The following is a 20319-nucleotide window of genomic DNA, read 5'->3' as shown; positions in this document are numbered from 1 at the left end:
CTCCAGAAACAAGGACAAAAGCCCCTCAAGGCTGAAGTTTGATTTATCTACGATATTAAAGAAATCCCTGATACTAGAAAAAAGTTCTCCCTCTCGTCTCAGATAATACATTTATTACCTGAGGCCTCTGGAATGGGGAATCAAGATCTAACTAATGAAAAGACAACTCAGCCGGGCGCGGTGGCTCACGCCTGTAATCCCAGCACTTTTGGAGGCCGAGGTGGGCGGATCATGAGGTCACAAGTTTGAGATTAGCCTGGCTAACATGGTGAAACCTCGTCTCTACTAAAAATACAAAAATTAGCCTGGCATGGTGGTGCGTGCCTGTAGCCCCAGGTACTTGGGAGGCTGAGGCAGGACAATCTCTTGAACCCAGGAGACAAAGGTTGCAGTGAGCTGAGATCATGCCACTGCATTCCAGCATGGATGACAGAGCAAGACTCTGTCTCAAAAAAAAAGAAAAGGCAAGACAACTGTACCCAATGTAAGGAGACCTCAGATCCTGGAGCAGCTCTTCACTGGCTGAGAGATTTGGGACAAGCTGAATAACCTCTCTGAGCTTCACTTATTTATCTTTGCAATCATTTTCACCTTTCATAATGTTGAAAACATTAAATGTCTCTAACATTCAGTGTTAGTAAAGGTGTAGGGAGATGAACAATCTTACAGACTGCTGATGAGGATTAAACCAACACATTTTTGTAGAAAACAATTTGGCAGAAACTAACAAAAAGGAAACTATTCATAGTCTATTACGAGGAAGTTCATGCAGAGAAATCTGCTTTCCATAATCAAGTATACAAAGTTTTATTTGCTAGAGCATTCTTTTCTAACAGCAAGGTATTAGGAACATCTAAATGTTTATCCTTAGAGAAATAGTTTAATAAATAATGATATACTCATAAATAAAATGCTATGGAAACATTAAAAAGAAGGCAATATTAATTGAAAGAATGTTCATGATATACGATTAAGTTTTTAAAAAAGCAAACTGTAGTACCATATATGTTGCAAGAAGTATGGAAAGAAGGAAAAGGGAGAGAGGGAGAGGTAGAGAGAGAGAGAGAGAAGAAAAGAGAAGATAGAGTACGTCTGAAGAAAACAATAAAATGTTAGCTATGCAAACTGGAATCACGGTGAGAAGGGAAGAATTTTACTCTTGAAAACTTTGAAATAGTTTAAGCAAACAGAAAAATATAAAGAATAATGTAATAGCCATTATCCAAATCCTTGTCCAGTCTTAACATTTTGCTTTGTTTCCAGTCTTCTTATTTTTAAAACAGCTCACCTAACAGTTGAGGCACCCTGATCTCCATGTATGATCCCTAAAGGGAATTGTTATCCTAAATAATGGGGCTTATAATATCTGTATCTATTTTTATGCTTTTACTGTGGATGTTTGGAATTATAAAATACATTTTGAATGTTTTAAAACTTTATAAAATAGTATCATATTGCACATATTATTCTACTACTTGCAAATTTACTTAAAAAAAAAAACCCCTCTGGATTGTGTTTTTGAGATTAACCCACTGATACACCTACTTTCCTATTTAGTTAATTTTTATCTTCTTGTGGTATTGTAGTGTGTAATATGCAGTTTATCTATCCACTATCTGGATTAATGTGTCTTTTTTATTTGCATTTATGAACAATGCTAGTTACCAGTATATCTCTCTTTGAGCACATAGGCAAGAGTCTCTCTTGGGCAAATACTTAGAAATTCATTTTCTGAGTCTCCGGTGTGTGCATCTTCAACTTTACTAGGTATTGTCAAGTTGTTCTCTAAACTAGTGATTCCAAGTACATTCTCACCTGTAGATTGAGATTAAACATTTAGCGTATTCATTACTTTTTCCCCCAGTCTCTTGGACTGGAAATGGTATGTTAGTGTGATTTCAATGATTACATTTCCCTGAGTATAAATGAAGCTTAGAATTTTAAAACTGTGAATTGCTTCTTTTTATTATTAACCTTTTTTTATTACAATGTTTTTGTATTGATTTAATGTCAGTGATTATATAGTCTGGAAAGTGATCCTTTGTGTACTATCTCTTCATTTTGTTCATGGAGTTTTCTTACTCCATAACATTTACTTTTTACTCTACACCTTTCTTTTTAATTTACTAATACAAATATATGATTTTTGAAATAAATATCAGAAAATAAAACAAAAATAAATAAAGTGATTAGACCATTTAGCTCTAAAATCCTGCTGTGGCTTTAATGTCAAACTGAGATTTAAGATTAGCAGTACAACACCAACTAAGAACTTATATGAACACAAATCACACTGAGGGAGGACCCACAGCCTAGCTCAATGCATTACTACCTCTGGGATGTATAGGAACCATGTAATTATCCCTGGGATTATAGGAACCATTATCTGGGATGTATAGGAACCATGTAATTATCCCTTCTGTTTTGAAATTTCACATTAAACACTAATTTTATATTTTAGCTTACAAATAGTTAACAATAATTTGCTAATTCTAGAAAGAAGTATACTTGCTCACATCAGTAGAGAAATTATTGCCACAAAAGCTCCATTCTCTGTGTGCCAGAACCAGATGAATCCAACAGACTAGATGGCCCCCGTCACCTGGATCTGTCCCTTTCCTGGGTGCTTTCTGCATTTGCTTCCCACTGCTACTGCAACGTGGCCATTTCTCCTTCTTACCACACGTATCTCCAGTGACAGGAGGACTACATGCAATGGGTTTCTTCAGCCCACAATATGTCACCAGGATTGCAGTGGTCCAATGAAGTTGAGTATATGGCTGCTTGATTTATTTTTTAATTTCATTTTTTGTGCCTCTTAAGCTTCTCCTTAACCCAGCTGGCAAGGCAAAACCACACTCTTCTCTCCAGCTTCTAATTCTAGATTTCAAATGATCAGTTCACTGCAGCTGTTATAACTACTTAAACATTCTGATTCTCAGAAACATAAAGCGAACACTCCAATAATGGAAAACAACCAATTCATCATGTCTCTTCCTACCTAAATCTTTCCTTCTTTTAAGTTCATTGATGTTAACATTAATGTCCTTCACAGCAGCAAAGGCATCGTCCAGTGCTCTGTAATCTGGGTGAGAGGGAGGGGTGGAATTCCGAAGTTCGCACAGTAATAGCGGGTATTTCATCACACGTTGAATTGGTTTGATCATCAAAGAGCCCATGTCCAATAAGTTTGGTTTGCCTCTACAATACAGATAAATAATATCAGTTCCACAAACATATATTTTATTAATACATTTTCATTTTTGTGTGTTTTTATGATTACTTCTTAAACATTTTCTCTTTTTTTCCATTTGTATATCTAAAATTTCTAAATAAAAGCAACAGCAAAAGATGACAGAAAGAAGCAAGTCTGAAAGACCCTACTATGAAACAAAAACCTAAAAGAAACAAGTATGTCTTTCCACCAAATGGTCTCAAAGCATGATTTGCATCCATATGCCATGTACAGTTTACAAGGTTTTTTTATAATTGGCTTTATAATATAATGGGAAACAATTTCAGAATGTATTTTACCATGACAACAAAGAAAAATGCATTTTCCTGATGGCATTTTGATGATGATTATTGAGGAGAATAACCATTTAAAAATCTAAACAGAGACTTGCAAAGGTATAGTCAAAAGGAAGTCTTGGCCTCTCTCTTCCACCAAATTGAGAAGTTGCATTTACAATGTTTTGGAGGTTCTACCACAGTCCTCAAAAGGGACTTCTGATAAATGTGATAATTCTCTAGTTATTATTATTACTATCCCTATCACTAATCATTGCTATCACACAGTGACATTCCATGTGGAATTCTTAGTCAACAAATCTTCAAATGACTATACAAAAGTGAGACTCATGCCTGGCTTTTCCTTTAGCAGCTTCTGAGACGAAGTTGGAGCCATTCCAGCTGGTTAGGCAGTTCACAGGAGGGGAAGAAGCTACAAGCTTGGTCATGCCATTGTCTAACCTACTCTCATTGATCATTCAGACAGAAGGCAGAGATTTCTAAAAGCCTCTTTATGCAGAGACCAATAAAGATACACTGTAGATAGGAAATACAGACACTGTTTTCAAATCCCAATAGGTGGATGTTTTATACTTCAATAATTTTTTAAAGTATTGCTATGGATAAATGACTGATCATATTATTAGAATAGTAAAACAGCTGTAAAAATGTTAAACAAAATTAGAAAAGTTGCATCATTAGAAAGGGTCAGGGGCCAGGCACAGTGGCTCGGGCCTGTAATCCCAGCACTTTGGGAGGCCAAGGCAGGCAGATTACTTGAGCCCAGGAGTTCAAGATCAGCCTGGGCAACATAGCAAAACCCCATCTCTAGAAAAAAATACAAAAGTTAGCCAGGCATGGTGGCAGGCACCTGTAGTCTCAGATACTTGGGAGGCTGAGGTGGGCAGATTACTTAAGCTGGGGAGGTCAAGGCTGCAGCGAGCCGCTGCACTCTAGCCTGGGCAACAGAGTGAGAGCATGGTGAAAAAAAAAAAAAGTAGGAAGTCATCTTAGAGACCATCTAATTCAATTAATTTGATAAATGAGAGAAAAAAGAATGTATTATCACATGGACATGCACACATGTGCAGAAACACACATGCACATACATTCACAAACATACACTAGTCACTATCACATCTCTCCACTTATCACTATCTGGAATCATCTTGTTTCCCTATTTACCAGTTTATGATCAGTTTCCCTGTCACCACTCTACCTCCTGCATGGCATACAGTATTCTCTCAATGCATATTTGTGGACTGAGCAATGATAGAGTTCTCAGATTTTCTGTAATGTGCTTTTATCTTATACTGAACATTTTTTCCAAAAACGTGAATAAGTGGCTGAGGAATTTTGTTCATATGCAGAGAAAATGATGATAGCATAAGAGAGACAAAGACTAAAGCGAACCCAAAGGCAACATTTTTTTAAAAAGAAAACCAGAATAAATATTAAAGGTCTGCAAGGGAGTAAAGAGTTGCTTTAATAGGCTGTATCTTCTACTTCATACCTATTTGCACCAAATCTATTAAAGAAGAAAAAGAGGAAGGTAAGGAGAGAAAGTGACAGAGGGGGAAGGAGGCAGAAAGAGGGAAAAAGAGAGACTTGGAAAGAGGGAGGGAAGGAGAGATTGATTATTGGTTTCCAAGAGGACTGAGTGAAGTAGATTTAAAAATAAATCTATTATAAATACTGAAAAAAAAACTAACAAAAAACCTAAAAGATATTTTCTAACTGATGGTGTATCAGTAGCAAAACCTTTAAATATGAAGGACATTTTCTTATATATCGTAAGCAGAGATTCTTCAACAATACAACAGTTTAGTCCCTTAAGTAGAAAGTAGAAATAATTCCCTTAAATAAGAAACAAGTCAAGGATATGAAAAGTATTAACTTGATTAGAGGAAATCATATTATCTATATGAATATAATCAGAATTTCTTCTGAGTTTTTATTATCAAAGGTTAACTTATTTAATCCTTGAAAATCACTAAAAGACTATCAAAATATAAATATAATCAAACATTTAAATAAATATAAATTCAACTTTAATAAAATAGTTTATTAGTGTGGTCTTTTGTTATATATATGCTTTTATTTTTAATTATAAAAAACAAAAACCCAGATGTGCAGCCATCTTGTAGGAATTCCCCTCCCATCATCCTGGAGATTCTCTTTGCCTCTTTCCTGTGTTGGTTCTTCCTCATTTTGGTAGAGTACATCCTTCAGTAGTTTCTTCTATTCCTCACAGAATGAATGGGAAGTAAAATGTTAAGAACTTTAACTTTAAATGTTAAGAACTGCCCTCATTTCTTTCTTATCCAGATCTATCAAAAAACCAACTTAGGCTCTGTTGTGTCTAGACTGTATCATTACTTTTTATTCATCACTCTTTGGGATCAAAGTTCTATCTCTCCCTTTTATATTTCAAATGACAATAATAGTAATTATAAGTGATTGTTGTTTCTCCTAAAAAAGTCATAAATACAAACCATAAAAAAGACGTTCTCAAAAATGAGAAATCTCCCAGACACTTTTGTGTCTGGAGATATACTTGAGAGAGTTGCCCAAGTCATGAGCAATGATATTCAGATATCTGCAACGCACAGACAAGCAATATGGTAGAAAAAGATAGGGGGAGTGTTATAAGATAATAATACTCCATGCTTTCAGTGCCACAAAATTCACCCCATCTAATCTCCCACAGTAAGTTTCAGTTCTGATAACCATGCGAGGCAGATGAGTCCTATGTATGATATAACCCATCTCAGCCAGGAAGTCAATTATCCCATGACTCCCCACAGTAAGTGAACAAATGTGTAACAATTGCTCATACATATTGGGCCAAAAACTAAACTACTTGTTAATTTGTAATTCTATTTCATCTTCCTCTGTCTTATCATAAATACTTTGGCAAGTATTTAGTGCCAAAAGTAGCTACACTAATCTCATTACAAATTATTTTTGGGTCTTTACAAAGTCAAGTAAACACAGCTGGCTTTGTTTTAGCAGCATCCAATTTTGCTGCAGAGTTTCACATCAAATACAAGAAAAAAGTACAATGAAAATTAAAATGACTTTTAAATAATATAAACATTATGCTGGAAAACAAAAAAAAATTAGATATTCAACATGCAGCACATCTATATTTCTTAATGAGAAGTAAAAAATAAGTAAAAAAAGAATAATTATGTAACTATTAACTATATTACTTTGAATTTCCTTGATTTCATGATCACAAGCATCCTAAATTTAATATTTATTTTACAGTAGCCACAAGCATTTATGCTGTTACTGAGTTTTTTTCAATTTACTCTCCTTTTAAAACACCTAAGTCAATTCTAAAGGAAACTGTATATTGTTACACAAATAAACAAACAGCATTTGTCATAAATAAAAGATAATAGTGAAAATAAATACATCATAATAATTATTAAATTAGAATACATAAAGGAGATAAAAGAATAGTAATTGATGTAACAGACCAGAGAGAACCAGTGAAATGGTGAGGCAATGTTTAATCATTTTGCAAATGTTAATCAATGACAGTCACTGGTTACCCATGGAAATAGGGAATGAGGGGCTGGATACCAAAATAAGGAGGGTCCATTGAAAATCCATTTAAGAAAGTGTCTAATTCTTACAAGTGTTGGAGATAATGTCTTGAAACTTTCCAAAGAGAAGAACAAACACACAAAAGAATAGAAAATAGAAAAAGAATGAGAAAATTAGATGACTGGTCTAGGAAGTTCATCATCTACTAATAAGAATCACAGAAAGGTAAAACAAAGCAAATATGAGGAGTAAATAGTGAGTGAAATAATTCAAGAAAAAGACAGGGATTTGCAGGTTAAAAGAACTCACTAAGTGTCCAGCACAATGGAAGAAATGGAGTCACACCTTGGAATTCATGAACTCCAGAGTGCTAAGGACAAAAAGAAGACTCTATAATCCTTCAGAAAAAGAAATAAGCACATAGGTATAAATGCATAATTAGGAATCAGAATGTTTCAGATTTCTAATAGCAACTCCGAAAGCTAGAAAATGATAAAGAATTACCTCTAAATTCTGAAGGTGAATGGTTTCCAATTTAGAATTTGATACCAAATCAAACTATAAACCAAGTGTGAGAGTAAAAGAAAAGTATTTCAGATACAAAGTTCTTAACATTTTACTTCCCATGCATTCTGTGAGGAATAGAAGAAACTACTGTAGATGTACTCCACCAAAATGAGGAAGAACCAACACAGGAAAGAAGCAAAGAGAACCTCCAGGATGATGGGAGGGGAATTCCTACAAGATGGCTGCACCTGGTGTCACCAGTCCAAGCTCAACTGGACTGAAGACTCTGGAAGGGGCTCTTTTAGGGAGATGAAATTGATAGCATACATAATGCATCTGGTTGTCTTGAAAGATGACTTAGTTAACTGGCTGTGAGTTTGGCATTAATTGTTAATACAAAGAAAACTAAGTAAATGAAGAACAAGAAGAAGCAGAGAAAATAGATGAAGTGGAGGAGGAGGAGGGCACAATGAAAACGATAATCAACAATTGTTAACTCATAAAAAAATAAGTAATCACTGTAAGATTTAGCTCTGAAAAGAAGTTTACTTAGATATAATAATTCAGACATTGATTATTGCTCTAACAAAATTACAGTGTAACCACTTAGGGGGAATGGAGAAATGGAAAAGGCGTTTGTGTGTGTGCTTGTTGTGTGTAGAGGAGATAGGGATCGGAAAGAGAAATAAATTCTTGTCTTCTACAGGAGAAAGTTAAAGATAATATCTGAAAAGGAAACAACCAAGCATGTTTTTAGAGTAATAAAGATAAATACCAAAATAGACAGCTAAAGGTGTGAAAGTAATGTATTCTAATGAGAATTTAGGGGCTGGCAGGAGAAGAGGGGATTACTATTTTTCTTGACAAATCTTGCAGAATGATTTGGTTATTGAAACAAGGCTATATATCGCTTTTAATAAAAAGTTTTTTATAAAAAGGGAATATGCAAGAATACTCAAAAAATTGTAAAAGAAAAGTACTGAGCTGAGACTAATGATACTGAATATTAAAATATATTATAAAGCTACAAAAATAAAAGCAGTTTGGTATTGATAAATTTATGGACAAATGAGTAGCACAAAATAGAAAATCAAGAAATAGACACAAATATGTATAGAAATAGAGTACATGGTAAATTTGACAATCCTATTCAGTGGGAAAAAGTGAATTATTCAATATCAGATGTTATGAGAATTAGCTAGCCATAAATAAAATAATAAAAATGGATTTTGGCCTCATTCTTTACACTAAAATAATTTCGAGATAGATTAAATATTGAATCTAAAAATTAAACCATATAAGAATTTGAAGAAATCATAGGACCATCCTTTATAAACTAATGTTGGAATTTCTAAGGAAGACATAAAATCTGAAAGCCACAGTAGAAAAAAAGTGATGTCTATTTAAAAATTTAGCTCCGTAAGCAGAGCCTGAAACAGCCATAAACTATGTTAAAAGTCAGATGATAAACTGGAAAAATTATATATAGTACATAGGACAAAGGTTCATATGCACTAATTAAAGAGACATTACAAATGTATTAGAAAAAGATGAACATCTCAGTAAAAGTGAATAATCATTTAAAAACATCATTCATTAGAAATGAAATACAAATAGTTAAATACATAGGAAAAATGCAAATTAAAATAACAGGATACTATTTGGGCCTACACATTACAAGTTATAAAGATACCAATATCATTTGTATCTAGTGTTGGCAAGTAGTGGATGAATGAACAATTCACATAAGAGTAGTGAGAATATAAATTAGCTCAGGTTTTTTTGAAATGTTCTAACAATAAGTATCAAAAGCCCTTTGATCTACCAATTTCACTTTCGGAAATTGATCCAAAAAATCAGATTATTGTACCAAGATCATATATAAAAATAAACTTATGACATCAATAAGACAGACACAATTCAACTATCAGTAAGGGTTTGGGAAACTAAATTATGGCATATATATCAGACAGAATATTATGCAAGTATAAAACAATGTAGATTTATATTTACTGACATGGAAAGATATTCACAATGTATTGACGATGAATGAGGTAGCAAGTCAACATACAAGAAATATATAGTGTTCCTATTTTAGTCAACGTATGTGCGTGAAGAAAAAAGTATGGTGAAGTGAGGGACTCACTGCAATGCTACAATAGTTAGCTTTGGAATGTGACTGCTGATTGTCTTTACTGTCCTCATTTTTATTTTCCTTTTTTTGCAATGTTTCTTCAATAATTTTTAAAATACAAAGAAAAGAGAAAATAATTTATAATATTTTGTGATTAATAGGAACCTTGAAATCCAAGGTGAGAATAGCTAATCTGACGGGGAACACATACAGAAAAGAGGGAAAGCATAAAGGTAACAAAACACTGCATTTCTGAAGATAGCTGTGTTTAGAATAGGCATTTTTTTCTTGCTTTTAGTGAGAAGTTCTACGATTGCTGTCACTTTAATACCGTCTGATGTTTGTGTGAGGTTGTAATTCAAAGTAAACATTTTAGAAATTACAAATATCTTTCACTTTGTATTTTTAAGAAGGTAGGTTGTAAAAAAAACCTAAAAAACAGATAATTTTTGATTGCCATAAGTAAGGGATTATTGAATGCCATGTAAAAACCCACATCTTATACTCTTAAATGCCCTTTTCGCTGCAACATTGCTGGCCTTTGCCACTAAAGAGCCCAACAATTACACAGCACTTGACATTGCCTTTTGCCCTTTCCTGTAGCAGTATGTGTGCTTCATGACCTGAATGAAAAGAACAGGAAGGAAAATAATTCATGGCAAAGTTGGTTTTGATGTGCATCCAACCACATGCTGGGATTGCTCTTCTTTTTTAGTTCTTGATGTATAGAATAGTTTAGACGGAGCAGACATAACCTGGCTAACTCCTACACAGCAGGATTGCAGCAAGTGCGAGGGCCATTTTTAAGCAAGTGTTTCAATACAATGAACTGTTTAAGTATTCTGTATGTAGAAGTCCGTGCATGCAAACTGCACTAAGAAGAATATCTCCCTTTTCTCCTCTGAATCTCTCTCTCCTCTCTCCTTGTTTCTTGGTTCCAAAGACCTAATGTAAGCTTTAGAAAAAGAAACCTAAGCAGAATTTGTAGCACATGAAGTTCTTCTCTAACCACTCAGTTATGCAAAGCTCCAGTCCTTGGCACAATGCCAGGGACACAGGCTGTATAATGAGGCAGAGCCATTTCCCAGCCCCCATCAACTATCTTTGAAGAGAAGCCAGGAGGCTGATGCACCTCTTCGAATTCAAATGAGCCTAGAATTGGAAACTCATAAGACAAATCTACTCATATCTGTTTATCCTGTAGGACAGTTTTTCCTTTTGAAAAAAAAAAAAAAAGAAAAGAAAAGACTGATAAAGTGAGAGAACTGGTTGCCTGTCTGGTGTCTCAAAAATCAGCTTCTCAACTTGACTGAGATATACAGCCTTGGTCTACAGATCTGTATGATGCCTCCTTCACTTCAGTTCCAGAATTCCGTTCTCACTGTTGCTCTGCACCAAAATATGAATGACAGATATTTGCTGCTTACATTAATATAATTTATATTTTGTAAACTCTGTATTTCTTCATATAAACTCTTAGGAATTTAAAGTACATACATACACACACACAAGCAAACACACACTAGAAGCTCGGGACCTTAAAGAGTTGCTCATCATAAGCCAAACATGTGCCTGGTAAATAAATTTGAGTTTGTATTGAAGTCAGTTTCATCCTTTCAGCATTAATCAGCCTGGACACACTTTTCTTCTAGAACAATGGACCTCTTTCAGAGTGTTTGTATACTCTGTTTTTCTAAAATAATTTCCATATTGTCCTAGTAACCAACTATTTCACCTTAATATGTCATTTTCATGCTATAATGTGTATGATTTTTTTCTCCATAAATCATACAAGACTTGAAATTAGAAGAAATCTAATATTTTCATAAAATAATCTTTTCTTATGCATTAATCTATGGAAACTTCAAATGCATTATGATATTAATCTGAGATTTTTTAAAGACTAATATGTTTCATAGAAAGAAGTGTTTTTGGACACATTAAGATTCCCAAACATATGTATGATGAGCAGTTCCCAAAGACTTTCTGGCATCAGCAAACTTAGTAAATTATATGTTGGGATTCTTCTAAAAGGTTTGGTAAAGTATATATGATAATAATTTAATAAGTAATATGCACCAAGAATGGGGTAAATGCCTTAGCAATCCTGGATTATTTATTAAAAGCAATACTCATGATTAGAAAAATCAGAATTTCTGATTTGGACAGGATCAGTCAGCTGCATTTTCTCGTGATTTTTATATTTGATTTATATTATTTTAAAAAGTACTTACTCTTGCATGTATATTTTCCTGTAAGAGAAGAAAAAGAAAGTAAATTCATGTAAATCTGTATATTTAAGGTAAGATACAAACATTATAAATCTTTTTAAATTTTCTTATGTAAAACAAAATAAGTAATTTTCATGAACGCCTTATAGAAGTAGTCTCATTATTTTATAATCATGTCCCTAACAAATAAAGAAGATGAAAATTTTTATCTAAAAGCCTCAAGTGGCTATGGATAAATAAAATAATATCCTGTGTTTATTATCTGATCACTGTGGCCTTTGGTTTCCAACCATTTGGAGTACGATAAATGTTTTCAATATAAAAAAATTTTAAGAGCCATCCCACAATAATAGATGGTCTTTTTACATTCAGTGATTGAGGAAAAATTTAATAAGTGTCTAAGCTGCATTTTGTAAAAATTTAATGGATTTAATAAGTTTTTTTCCATTAATCTCAATACTTTGTATATGTGGAAAATGGTGGGGGACATGTGTGAAGCAATTGTTTCCTCAATCTCCAGACATGGTATATGAGTGAATTGATAGACATCCTAATATAACTAGGTTTTGCTTAGTCTAAGACCTATTAGATGGGAATCAAGCACAGAATTACAATTTTTTAAAAATCTGCAGCTGCTATAATTTTAGGCAATTATTCATGACTGTTTAAAGAACTCTCCTATTGCAATGAAAGAAATACCACCACCACCCCCTGCCCAATATTTCCTTCCAATCATTTCCTTTAAGCTCACACGCTTCCTTCTTTGCTCTTCTAAAGGTAAATCTTATTTGTCAGATATGCTTTGTGGATCATAGGTCAGAAAATCTGGGGAAGAAAATGAATAAAAATAAAAATGCAATTTTTCATGCAAACAAATAAGTGAATAATGTGATCATTTAGGAACCAAAGCACATACATTGAAGTTGAAAGAGAAGGTTATTCTTTTAACTCCTACAGAAAACATGGGTTTTTTTTTTTCTATTTCATTTATTGTAGCCAAGTAAAACCTAAATATCATAACATAAATTAAACATTGTGTTTATGTAGTATAACACTTTATGAAAGGGAATCTGAGAGATTTTCCAATAGGATAAAACCACAATCTGTGGAGTAGTGGCACTATTTTATAACATCTTTTTATTTGTTCATAATTTTAAAGAATCTCTTTTAGGCTGAAACTTTGCAGAAGCTAATCCCAACCAAGGGCAATTCAGGAAGCAAGAATTTAAATTGTGTCCATTTACCCCTTTATGGGATAAAGTAATTTAATATAATATCTATCACTATACCTCCTACCCTCATGAGCACATTATACTTTGACTCACAATTAACAAGTTTTTACGTGACTATTCCTTAAGGATTATAGTCTTTGTTCAAACATGATGCCATATAACAAGGAACTGAAGGGCTTTCCAAAAGTGATTTTAATTTTTACTTGGAACACTCCATTAGAATAACGAGTATAAAATGTGGTGAACAAATTGAAATGTATTCCTTTGGATTTTGCATTGCATGAGCTTTTAGCTTCCTCCCTGAATGGAGAAGCTCCAGGAGTAATGTGAGCAGCCAAAGTGCCCAGATGACTAGAAGTTAGAAGTTTTCCTCCTGGGGATGATGGCCTTGATTAGCAAGAAGAAAAATACAGATACATTTATAACAACTAAACATGAAGCTAGAAACGTGTCTTCCATCCATCAAAAAACTTAGAAAATCCCCTTCATTCTCTTTCTATTACAAAATAAACACATCTCTGGGGCCTCTGAAATGCAGCAAGGACTTTAGTGGTATTTATAAATGGAAAAGCAGAAAAAGGAGGCAGCAGACAGGCTATTCTAATTATAGCTACATTTGCATTTATAGCCATGCTATCTTTCACTTTCCTCATACAGATCAGAAACCTTAAATAACCCCAAGAAGGCTAAGTAATAAGATCTTTAGCAAATAACTTCCATAACTTTGGAAACTATTTTAATACAGTATTTCACACAATCTTAGGGGTCACTAATTTGACTGTCAAAACTTCTTGTTGAATAAATAAAAACTTGCTAATTTCCAATTTGTAGGCTATAAATGCAGATGTGTATTTGCTTTTGGATAGTCTCAGAATCTTTTCTTTTTGAAGGTCTCCAAACTCTGAAATTACTGCTTAGATTGTATCTATATTGATGAAAAAACCCACCTGCTTCAGGGAAAGCAGCAAGTATGATTTCTCCCTCTAAGGTAGTTCTTAACTTGAGTGTGTATGGAAAATCACCTGAGTGGGCTTGTTAAAAAAGCAGACCCTGAACTGGACCACCAGAAATAGTATTTTTTTTTTTTTTTTTTTTTTTTTTTTTTTTTTTGGTCTGAGGCAGAGCATAGGAATCTGTACTTTTAATACACCATCCTGGTGGATCTGGCGCAAGGGAACTCCACACAGAAAAACACTGCTCTCACGTTATGAAAGGATTCAACATTATTCTCTCTTTTGAAAGATAATTGGCTTCAAAGAATACTTGAAAGTTAGAAACTTGGGTCTTTTACAGAACCAGGTAATGGACTTGGGAATTAGTCTTGAACGGCAGCCACCGTGAAAGCTTCTGGTGTTATCTAAATTAATTCTTGTATTGTTATTAAACTTTCCACATGGTTTTTCTTATCTCCTCAACTAGAGTTTGTGTTTCTGAGAGGCAAGAACTATGCTTATATATTTAAAAAAAAATTTTCAACATTATTTAGCACTCTTATTAAATATTTATTAGGCCCTCAATAAACATACTGTAATTTTGGTTAAAAAGCAGCCTAAATTGCTTTAAAATCCACCTTAACTTCTGAGGCATGAAGCCACCTCTCTCGTGGATATTGCTTCAAACAAAGATTTCCAATATCCTCTTGCACAGGATAAAATGGAGGCCACACCTAGTATTCATTAGAAATTGGCAACTGCACTTGGGCTGTGTTATCTAGCCACAAGGAAAAGGCAGAGTGACAGTAATAGCTTTGACTGATTACTTGGCCAGGGAAACCAAGCCCTTAGGGTGTTCCAGACTCTCTTTGGCCTATAAACCTGTTTGAAAACCTGTTTCTCAGAATTTAAAGCTTAGCTCGATTGAGGTCAGTATTATAGTAATGTCAATAATTCTACTGCCGTCAGCCTTCAGGCAGACCAGTACAATCCATCATTAACTTTATTTTCATGGAAAGGCAACTTTTGGGAAAATAGCTCTAACTTCAGCTATTTTATTTGATTTTCTTTCCCTTAAGAAATAGTTGTGCCAATACTCCTTCTTTTGGCTTTTTTGCTTTCTAAACCTTAACACCTTCCACTGCCTGCAACTGTTACCTAAAATCAGAATAGCTCTAAACCCAAAATTTGGGGCATGGCCAGGGGAATTACCTGAAACTTGCAGAAAAAGACCAAATAAGCCATTGGATCTGAAAATAATTTTCAGTAACTGAGACTTCATGAGGTTCTAAAATCACCTCTGCCTTTAGCTGCTTTTTGGGGATATGATACTGGGCTATACTGCCTAGTGGAATCTTCTGGCAGGTTCTGTTTCTTTCTCTTAAAAGTTAAAAGTTTAATGAATAATAAACTGATGTTCTTTCCTCTCTGAATAGATTGCTCCACTTCTGGTGAACAGTTAGAAGCGCATGCCTAAAGTAGATGCACCACATTCTTTTCAGGCAAGGACCTCCATCCCCAGGGCTGGCATTGGGTGGGGGTGATCAAAGGTGCTAAATGTTCACTTGCTGTGACATTTCTCACTCTTAGTTCTAGAACCCGAAGAAGGAAAATGGCTCCAGCTTTTATTGGATCAGATCTTGCCACTTGTTTAAGGTAGGAAAGGTGTTCATTCAAACCCAGGATAACACCATTTCCTTTTTTTTCCCAAAGAATAAAACACCTGAACACTTAGAGGACCGTGCTTCTATGAATTTATTAAAATGAACACAACTTCAAATTTGAATGTTTCTCTGAAATGATATGCTAACACTGAACTAAACTGAAAATAGAAATAATTAAATAGAGCTACTTGCTCATTACATCTTATATTTAAGACTTAATTGATCATATTGAGTTCCTTAGGGCAGAGTCTAAGTCTTATTTACTTTTGTATACTTAGCCCCCAGAACTACGCTTGACACAGCACAAACACTAAATAAATGCTTAAGATTTGGTGACTTGAATTCTTCTTTTCCATGGCATGAAGAATGGTTTGAAACCGCAGTAATTTAATGACCAGTAGAGGGCAATAAAGTTGAAATTTTATTTATTAAAAAAAAAAAATTCACTGGGCTCATTTTAAACTCACTTTCAGACCCAATTCTAGCCGGGAAACGCCTCCTCCAGAGTAGCATCATGATTTCAATTTAATGCAGCTAAAAACCTCTTGTACCACGTTAGGATCCCCATCCCCATCCCTGTTGGGGATCCCTCTTTCCCCCACCACACAGAGTAAACAGGGGAGGTGTGCTACAGGATCAGATGGGTGTGCAGTGACTTATACACCACAGCTCTCTGTGGTTGTTTAATTCCTGGTCTAATCAAAATTATTTGACAGTGGATACTACTTGCAAGTGAGAGTCTGTAAGAGAGCAACTGGGTAAGATGTGGAGTATGGTAGTGATTTTGGCTTTAAGCTTCCTGTGGTAGGAAACTGCATATTCAGTAAGATACCAATTACATTTAAAAGAATCAATCCAAACACATACCCACATTTACACATATAAATAATATCAGAAGAAACTGATTATTAAGAAGAAAGGGGCTAATAGTGAAACAGCAAGGGGTTTTTATCCTACACATACTTTGTTATATTTTTCAGATTTTCATAGTGAATAGATACTTCCTCTAGAAAAGAAAAAGTACATTGTGTAGCACCCCCACCAATGTTTTAGAGATGAGAAAGGAAGGCATGAGTAATTGTTCTGAAATTAACTTTAGCAAGGCCTGACTTGTCTTCACCCATCTCCCCACAGTGAGTTTGGGGAAAGAAGACGGCCATGCAGAGTCGTAGGCCATTCCCCTAACTCCATTAACCCATGTGCTCCAGTCGTCACGGGGCCACGTGTTATCTCACATACTCCTTGAACTACATGGGGCCAGGCAAGTTACAATAGCTTTAAGAAGAGGCTTTTCTTCCACATTTTATATTTTGATATTGCATTTTTCAATCTCTGCAGAGCTCTAAATCTTCTCCCATGTTATTTTTAGTCATTCTCGCAGGGGGAAAAAAAGTCAATCAGGGCTTCTGGCATGCCAGCTTTTTATAAAGGGAATGCAAAGCAGAGCTCCCAGCAAGTCTCATAAAACATAGGATTTATGTGAGACCTTTCATCTACATCCATTTAAAATGTTCCCTGCTAGGCAACTGAGAGGAGATGGGAATCATCATTTGAAAAGGCCTTACTTTAAGGACTGGATACAGTGGCTCAAATGTTCCTTCAGCTCTTCTTCCTTTTCATAGGACTCCAGTATACTATGTGCTTCATCATGGTGATAGCAGTAGATTTTATAAATATCTTCCAGTGGCCCTTTAATCTGCAAGAATACTTCTCCTGATAAATGCAAAACAAAGGCAAAACGACATCATCAGACAAAGCTGGCACGTCACATGATTATTTTCAACAATGTCGACTCGTGTCAAAAAGTTGGATGGGACCTGCTTTATCCCCAGGTTATTCAGGAAGGGTGGAAAACATTGAGTGATTTTTTTTTTCCTTTTCTTTCTTTTCTTTCCTTTTTCCTTCTCTCCCTGCTTTCCTTCTTTGCTCTTTCTCTTTTTCTGTCTTTCCTTTTTTTTTTCTTTTATAAAACAAAGGATGAACAAGTTATCAGAGATGGGCAGCAAAAGAAAACTGGTTTTCTCAAAGGTAACTTTACGCACAAGGTTGATGTGCAGAATTGTGGTTAAGAGTTGCAGTGTGGCCAGGTGCAGTGGCTCACGCCTATAATCCCAGCACTTTGAGAGGCTGAGGTGGGTGGATCACGAGGTCAAGAGTTCGAGACCAGCCTGGCCAATATGGTGAAACCCTGTCTCTACTAAAAATACAAAAATCTGCGTGGTGGCAGGTGACCTGTAGCCCCAGCTACTCGGGAGGCTGAGGCAGGAGAATCGCTTGAACCTGGGAGGCAGAGGTTGCAATGAGCCGAGATTGCACCACTGCACTCCAGCCTGGGTGACAGAGCAAGACTCTATCTCCAAAAAAAAAAAAAAAAAAAGAGTTGCAGTTTAGAGTTGGTGTGTATGGTTTGAGTCAGGCTGTGCTACAGACTGGCACTGTGACTTGAGCAACTTATTTTTACTCTTTAAACCTGATGACACCAAATAGATTCAATTTTAGAGAGTGTTTGTAAAAATTAAAAGAGGTGGTATTTGTAAAGTTCATAGTATAGTAAATACATATGAAATGCTCAAAATGAAGCAATTTTTTGTTAATTTATAAGAGATACAGAAGGTGAAATTTCAAGTGCTGGGTAAGTATTTTTCAATATTTACTGCACTAATATTTCCTGAGGCTCTCTGAAAGGCAAGCAGTGGACTTTAGAGAAATAAAATATTTCCTTCTATGTGATAATAAAATAGGTCATTATTTTAAAAATCAGTTTAATACCATGAACCAAGGTTATGACTGTATCTTCGTAAAGCAACTTAGACTAATTGTATCCAGGCATTTAATGAATCCTTTTTGATATTATGATGAAATAGGGTCTATAACTGGTGGCTAAAGTAGATATTGGACAATAGTTTGATTTGATCCACACTTCATTACTTAAAGATAAGTATTATGCATCCACTATTCAACCCAGCACTATATAAATTATTTGGCAGATATCCAAGAAATATGTGACAGGGTCAGCTCTCAAAACTTGCAAATTGGAGACTAATAATGATTTGGTGGCTGAATTAATTGGGATGGCTGAATACATTGACAGTGATCTGGACCTATTAATCTGGACCTATTGTAGTTAACAGGAGTAAGTCATTCTTTCCACAGAAATAAAAGTGCCCTTAGTATTTTCAACATGTTTTTCACACATTAACTTCCTACTTGCATGAAGAGATAAGAGGTTATTTATCCATATTAATTCAGGATGAATAAATCTGAGTTTGAAACAAATAAATGATTTTCCCGAAGTCCTGTCTAGAGGTGGAAAGGCAGAATTAGAGGCCGTATTCTTATTTTTTCCTTGGATTTTAGCACATACCCCACCCCAGCCACCCAATTCAGAGCTTTGCTGAGCACTGTATGAGGTGATGCACTTGGAAAGAACACTAAACTTGAAATCAGAAACAATTTAGGGTTTGTGTGGGGAATTTGAGAATGACTTTTTAAAATTTCAGTAGCTTTTAGGGTACAAGTCATTTTTGGTTACGTGGATGAATTATACAATCAGAGAATGATTTTTTAAAATAAATTATTTGAGTCTTAGTGCCTTAATTTTATTTGTAAAATAAAAATAATAGTAGCCATTGAGATTCATTTGAGAACGAAATGGGGTGATAGATATAAAAAGTGGCCACCACTGACTAGTTGCTCAAGAATTGTCATTTGTCTCTTAAGGTTGCTTTGCTACCTCTAGAATTAAAACACTAACACTTTTAAAGTATCACATTCTTTTCTAATTTATTTACAGCCAATAAAATATTTTTCCTTTTCATGATGTGGGATTTTCCTGTGATTATATGCTTATAGTTAGACTGTGAAGTAATGTGAGATAATGTGCACACATGCCAGTGTGTGTGTGTTTGTGTGCATGTGTGTGTGTGTGTGTTTTAAGGTTTTTGTTTGTTTGTTTTAGTAGTGCTTTTTGGGGACCTATAAGAAAACTCAATAACTGTGAGCATCTTTGGGGCTGAAGGACACAGGATTCTTGTTTTGTTTCTGATATTCTGTAGAGTTCATCCTTCAACTAGTGCAGGTCATATAGATTTGTTCTTCAACACTGATAACAACACAAACAGTAAGAGCTATCAAGTAGAGGAAAGAAAACAAAATAGAACCATGACTGAATTTAGGGTTGGGCATAAGGTGAAGGGAGCCTCCCAGTAGCAGAACCAGGTAGCAAATGGGAACTAGTGGCTTTGGCTGGGAGGGCCCAGAAGTAGGACTGGTGAAAGGCTTAGATCACAGACTTAGCTAGACGCTCAGCAGCAAGTCAACAACAGTGGACCTGCATACACACAGCCCAACACAAGATGAAGCTGTAAATGAGTGTGCTCACTACAAAGAAGCTAAAAGCAGAGACCAAAAAAGGAAAGAGGTAAGGACAATCTCACAAATCCACAAGGTGATCAAATCAGAAAGTCAAAAAACAAAGAAGAACTAAAGCACTTATCTTTATACACAATGAACCCATTAATTGTAAATTCTCTTGCATTTTCTTTAACAGGA

General features: G+C 34.9%; 1 protein-coding gene across 1 annotated transcript in view; it reads right to left on the bottom strand.

Annotated features, from left to right (window-relative positions):
- The window catches only part of ARHGEF38 (Rho guanine nucleotide exchange factor 38), a 123207-nt gene that overhangs the window by 30089 nt on the left and 72799 nt on the right, over positions 1 to 20319 (bottom strand). The window contains exons 4-6 of the mRNA XM_054484498.2: positions 17334 to 17481; positions 11944 to 11961; positions 3002 to 3201 (exon numbers count right to left, since the gene is read on the bottom strand). Of these exons, the coding sequence (XP_054340473.1) occupies positions 3002 to 3201; positions 11944 to 11961; positions 17334 to 17481 (366 nt within the window). The remainder of the gene's footprint in view (positions 1 to 3001; positions 3202 to 11943; positions 11962 to 17333; positions 17482 to 20319) is intronic.

The sequence above is a fragment of the Pongo pygmaeus genome, chromosome 3 (genome assembly GCF_028885625.2).
Source record: "Pongo pygmaeus isolate AG05252 chromosome 3, NHGRI_mPonPyg2-v2.0_pri, whole genome shotgun sequence".
Taxonomy (NCBI): Eukaryota; Metazoa; Chordata; class Mammalia; order Primates; family Hominidae; genus Pongo; species Pongo pygmaeus.
The sequence above is the reverse complement of the archived record's forward strand: the minus strand, read 5'-3'. Positions and strand labels throughout refer to the sequence as shown.